At 50.3% G+C, this 6,216-nt stretch overlaps 1 protein-coding gene across 1 annotated transcript; it reads right to left on the bottom strand.

The window, feature by feature from the left end:
• Window positions 1-553: 553 nt before the first annotated feature.
• KLK13 (kallikrein related peptidase 13) lies at window positions 554-5,794 on the bottom strand (the record flags this gene model as incomplete). The annotated part of the gene is made up of 4 exons (XM_006109420.3): window positions 554-1,108; window positions 3,085-3,221; window positions 5,071-5,339; window positions 5,605-5,794. Coding segments are annotated over 4 exons (785 nt in total), but the record flags the coding sequence as incomplete, so codon positions are not given.
• Between the last annotated feature and the right edge of the window lie 422 nt (window positions 5,795-6,216).

Here is a 6,216-nt window from a genome sequence, read left to right as displayed (position 1 = left end):
CCGGTTGCTATGATGCACACTGACCACCAGGGGGCAGACGCTCAACGCAGGAGCTGCCACCTGGTGGTCAGTGCACTCCCACAGGAGGAGCATCACTCAGCCAGAAGCCGGGCTCACGGCTGGCGAGTGCATTGGTGGTGGTAGGAGCCTCTCCCACCTCCGTGGCAGTCGGACATCCCCCGAGGGCTCCTGGACTGCAAGAGGGCATAGGCCACACTGAGGGACACCCCCGCCCCGAGTGCACGAATTTCGTGCACCAGGCCTCTAGTATAAAATAAAATATTGGCAATGAGTAAGTATCTGGAGGGGTATAGAATATTTCCAAAAATGGTACATTCATGGGACATAGAATATCACTGGGATGGGCTGGAGGTACCCACGTGTTCACAGACAGAACATTTAGACCAGTGGTTCTCAACCTTCCTAATGCCGCGACCCTTTCATACAGTTCCTCATGTTGTGGTGACCCCCAATTTCATTGTTACAAATTGAACATAATTAAAGCATAGTGACTCATCACAAAAACAGTATGTAATTATATATGTGTTTTCCGATGGTCTTAGGCGACCCCTGTGAAAGGGTCATTCGACCCCCAAAGGGGTCGCGACCCACAGGTTGAGAAACGCTGATTTAGATGGTGATCTAGGTTGATGCTGACACAGTTGGGAGACCTGGAACGTATCCGGGTTGGGACTCTCCGGGGGACTGGGGTGTTTCAGGGATACAAGGCCTGGTAGACCGTGATGCCGACGGGGACCGAGTGCTTTTGAAACACGGAATGTCATATCCGGGGTGTGACACGCTGGGAACACGGATCGCTGGTTCAAGCGGGACGCCCTGGGAGGGGCCAGGGAGGGCTGGACAGGCTGCGGAAGGAGGGCTCCAAGGGAGTGAGGAGGTGGGTCAGACAACCCGACTTTTATTGTGGGCCCTTGGTCCATTCCTGCTCTCGGGGTCTCTGTCCTCGGATGGTTTCTTGGATCCATGAAATGTATTGAGAGACGCGGGTGTAGACGCCGGGCCGGTTGGGCTGCCCGCAGGGGAAGTCTCCCCAGGAGATGATACCGTGGAGCCTTCCGTTGCAGACCAGGGGGCCCCCCGAGTCGCCCTGAGTGGGGGAGACAGAAAAGAGGGGTTGGGGTCCTTGCTGGGGCCACACAAAGGCAGAGAGGGGGCCTTGTGGGGCGAGAGTGAAAGATGGAGCGAGACAGACATAGAGGCAGAGAGACAGACAGAGGACTATGGGGAGACAGTGAGCAACAGAGACAGGGAGGAACAGAGAAAAAGACAAACTAAAAAGCAAAAACAAAACCCAAAACAAAGATAAGACCCAGAAGGACAGAGAGTGAGAGAGAGACACTGAGGCAGGGGGAGAGTTCTGTGTCTCTCCGTTTTTTGTTTTTTGTTCCTCTAGCTCAGTGGTTCTCAACCTTCCTGATGCCGCGACCCTTTAATACAGTTCCTCATGTTGTGGTGACCCCCCCATTTCATTGTTACAAATTGAACATAATTAAAGCCTAGTGATCAATCACAAAAACAATATGTAATTATATATGTGTTTTCCGATGGTCTTAGGCGACCCCTGTGAAAGGGTCGTTCGACCCCCAAAGGGGTCGCGAGCCACAGGTTGAGAACCGCTGCTCTAGCTCACGAAAGTGGTGAAGGCTTACCCCACACACCCGTTCTTCTTTCCCTCCCATCGAATCCCACCTTGCACCCCCTGCCCCCCCAAACCTGCTCCTGCTTTACGGTGTCTCCACGCCACCTTACTACTGAGCTAACCCACCCACATCTGGGTGGGGTTTGTACACACGTGTGTTTCTTCTCCCCCCGGGCCCAGGACACACGTTATTACTATGGACAAGGCCGTCGCCATTTATTCATTATCACACTCTTTCTCACGGAACCAAACCGCAACCTAAGAAGCCTCCTCTAGCCAGGCCAGTGTGGCTCAGTGGTTGAGCATCGACCTATGAACTGGGAGGTCAGGGTTCGATGCCCGGTCAGGGCACATGCCTGGGTTGCGGGCTCGGTCCCCAGTGTGGGGCCTGCAGGAGGCAGCTGATCAATGATTCTCTCTCATCATTGATGTTTCTATCTCTCTCTCTCCCTCTCCCTTCCTCTCTGAAATCAATTAAAAATATATATATATAAAAGAAGCCTCCTCTATTGTACATAGCTGTCATTTTGCTCACATAGTATACATTTTACCTTATTTTGGTAACAACTTTCTGATTTTTTTTCATGTTAGGAATGAGCCCCTCTCCCCGCTCTCAATTTGTGCCCCTGGTCCCTGCCCTTCCCAGCCCCCACAGTTAGACATGTGACCCTGACTTGGTCCATCAGAGAATCCCACAGCGCTGGCCACAGTGGAGGTTCTAGGACACAGGACTTAGGTCAGCCTCGTGAGCATCATGCTCAAGATGTTTATGTGAGTCTTAACTCTACTGCGTGTGCGCCTGGATCCATCCGTGCCTGAATCAGGGACCTCAGGGCTTTCCAGTTATAAAAGCCAGTGTTTTTCTTAAAGCAGTTTGAGTTGGGTTTGTTTGTTGGTTGTTTTTCTGTTTTGTTTTTTGGTCAGTTGCAACCAATAGAATCCTAACTTTCATATATATATTTATTTTTTTTTACAGAGAGGAAGAGAGAGGGATAGAGAGTTAGAAACATCGATGAGAGAGACACATCGATCAGCTGCTTCCTGCACACCCCCTACTGGGGATGTGCCTGCAACCAAGGTACATGCCCTTGACCGGAATGGAACCTGGGACCTTTCAGTCCACAGGCCGACGCTCTACCCACTGAGCCAAACCGGTTAGGGCTAGAATCCTAACTTTTATGCATGTCAACATCAGCATCTGGCAGCCACTGACAGCCACAGCTGGGGCTTAAGATGAATTCTATTCGCCATCCACGGGTACTCCCTTTTGTCTCAACCTTCTATTCTAGGGGACATCTCAATTTATGGGCTAGTTCCCCAAAGGCTAGAAGCAAATCCTTTCATTAGCATCCGTCCCCACCTCCATTCTGGCTTCCATCCTGGCCCATGGCAGCCCCCCCATCCCCAGCCCCACGCGCCCTCACCTCACAGGAGTCCTTGCCGCCCTCGGGGGAGCCGGCACACACCATGTTGCGTGTGATCCTCCCCGGGTAGGCTTGCCGGCACTCCTCATCTGAGCGTAGCTGGAGGTTGGCACACTGTAAGGCTTGTGGGAAACTCACTGGGGAGGAGAGAGAGAGAGACGGTCTGGGGATGTCGGTCTTGGACCGGCTATGAGGCGGGAGTTCAATAGGACAGTTGGCATCAAAGAGAGATGGGAATAGGGAGATGGGGGAGATAGGGATGGAAAAAACCAATATGCGGCGATTGGTAACAGGAAAGTGAAGTGGAGGGAGAGATGGTCAGGGAGCTGAGCGTGAAGAGACACAGATGGGGAGGGAGAGGAGGAGAGAGAACTGATGTATAAAGCCAGAGGAGAAGTGGGGAGACCTAGGAACACCAGAGGAGGTGAGAGGGAATGGAGACGGGGAAACCCCCAGGAGAGGGTGGCAAGACTTTCCAGGAGAGGAGGGGAAGGGGTGGAGAAGAGACGATGGCGGCATGCTGGGCCCGAAAAGACACAGAATCGAAGGCTGGGGAGGGGCGCGGGGGGTGGCCACAGGCTCTGCCGCCGTAGATCAACTTTATTATTCACATATATATGTATACACCCATATATATAACATCTATGCACAAAGGATAAAGCAGTTTACATTTTATTATATTTAATAACTATATACCTACCATAATATACAATTTATATACAAATATATTTAAATAAATGCATAAATATAGAATTATAATTTAGAAAATCTAATGTTTATAATTTGCATATTTATATACAGATATATAAAGTATATTTTAATTTTTTAAATGTTTTTAATGTTTTTTTAGAGAGAGAGGAAGGGAGAAGGAGAGATAGAAACATCGATGAGAGAAACATCAACATCGATCAGCTGCCTCCTGCATGCCCCCTACTGGGGATCGTGCCCAAAACCCCGGCATGTGCCCTGACTGGGAATCGAACCAGCAACCTCTTGGTAGGTACATGGGCTGACGCTCAACCGCTGAGCCACACCAGACAGGCATATAATGTATATTTCTATAAATATGCACATAATATGTAGAATATATGAAACTTTAGCCCTAACCGGTTTGGCTCAGTGGATAGAGCGTCGGCCTGCGGACTGAAGGGTCCCAGGTTCGATTCCGGCCAAGGGCATGTACCTGGGTTGCGGGCATATCCCCAGGAGGGGTTGTGCAGGAGGCAGCTGATCGATGTTTCTCTCTCATTGATGTTTCTAACTCTCTATCCCTCTCCCTTCCTCTCTGTAAAAAAATCAATAAAATATATATATTTTTAAAAAAGTCTTTACGCTGAGGATATCCTTTAAAAAAAGAATATATGAAATTGTATATATTTATAAATGTATATAAAGACATATAACTGTATAGTATCTCTGTGGGTGCCGTCATCTTTGAGGGCGTGGTAGTCAATTAGCATATTTCCTCCTTATTGGCTGTGGGTGCCACCATTTTTGAGGGTTGGACAGTCAATTAGCATATTCCCTCCTTATTGGCTGTGGGTGGCTGCACGAGGGTCAATTAACATATTCCCTCTTTATTAGGTAGGATATTTATGTAAAAGATATATATAACTGTATACATTATGTTATATGTAATATACATATTTAACTACATATTTTCCTTGTTTCTTTAGAACTATATATTTTTTACTTTCATTTTTATATATAAAGGAATCTCGCTGTGGCCAGGTAGCTCAGTTGGTTAGAGCATCCTCCCTATATGTCAAGGTTGTGGGTTCGATCTCCAGTCAGGGCACATACAAGAAGCAACCAACGAATGCATCAATAAGTGGAACAACAAAATCCAATGTTTCTCTCTCTCTCTTCTTTCTCTCTAAAAATCAGCAAATTAAAAAAATAAAATGAATCCTCCTCCAACCTACTCTCCCGCCTCTGCCCCCGTCTCCCCGGCCACCCTGTGAGGCCACCTGTGTGGGTACATACCCCGGGGGCTGATGGTGGTGCCCCAGCCAGACACGCGGCAGCAGGTGCCAGCTGGGAGGCAGTCGCTGTGGGAGAGAGGCAGGACGCGGATGTGGCTCGAGAGACGGACGGGCGACTGCAGCTCCAGCAGCATGATGTCGTGGTCGTGGTTCAGGTGAGTGGGGCTGCTCCGGTACAGAGGGTGGGGAATAGAGCGGGCGACGTCCCGCACCTGCTCTCCAGCCTCCTCGTGCCCCAGGGTATGCTTGCCCAGGGACACTCTGTATCCGCTGTGGGTGCAGCAACGGGGTGGTTAGAGGAGAAGATGGGCCCCTCCCTACACCCCTCCCAGCTCCATCACACCTTCCCCATCTCCTTCCACATCAACTCCAATCCCATCCAAATCCTCTTCTTCAAGTCCATTCCCATCCCCAACCCCCTCACTCCACCCAAACCTCATTCTCACCCAGAAAGAACTCCAACCTCATCCTCAGATGCAAACTCCACCCAGTCCCATTAGCACCCCTACCCCATGCTCCCCCGACCCCCACGTACTCCTTCAGACAGTGGGCTGCAGTCAGGACCCAGCGGGGGTGGACGAGGACTGCCCCGCAGAGCAGCCGCCCCTGAACCAGCAGGGCTGCCTGCCAGGGCTGAGAGTGGGGAGGGCAGGTGTAGCCGCCTGGGAGAAACCCATTGGTCCCATTGGTGCTGTTGATAATCTTGGGATGGTCTTGAGGGATGCCTGGTAAAGGAGAGAAAATGTTAGGTTACAGGGTGGGGGTTCAGGCAGAGGAGGCCTGGAGGTGTAGTTCTTGAGTTTGGGGAGAGGGTCAGAATTGCTCTTGGTGACCAGGAACTGATGATTCATCTCTTGGGCTCTGGGAGTTGCCATTTTCGACAGAGCAGAGATGAGTCAGGGCAAAGAGATGACAGTGTCCTTTTCCACAGAAGTGTCCTATCCTCCATTGGGGGGAGGAAGGAAGAGTTCACTGAATGAAGATGTTTCTGATAAGCTTTCTCCCCACCTCCATTTTCTCTCTCATTCCACCAAGGGGATGGGTCTCAAGAGGTAGAAGTGAGATGGACCTCCACAACCACCTAGGCAGCTTCCATCCATCCCTTCAATCCATCCATCCCTTCATCCATCCATCCATCCATCCATCC

This window comes from Myotis lucifugus, unplaced genomic scaffold, assembly GCF_000147115.1.
Source record: "Myotis lucifugus unplaced genomic scaffold, Myoluc2.0 scaffold_9630, whole genome shotgun sequence".
Lineage (NCBI taxonomy): Eukaryota > Metazoa > Chordata > Mammalia > Chiroptera > Vespertilionidae > Myotis > Myotis lucifugus.
Note: the sequence above shows the minus strand (reverse complement) of the source record. Positions and strands in the feature narration are given on the sequence as shown.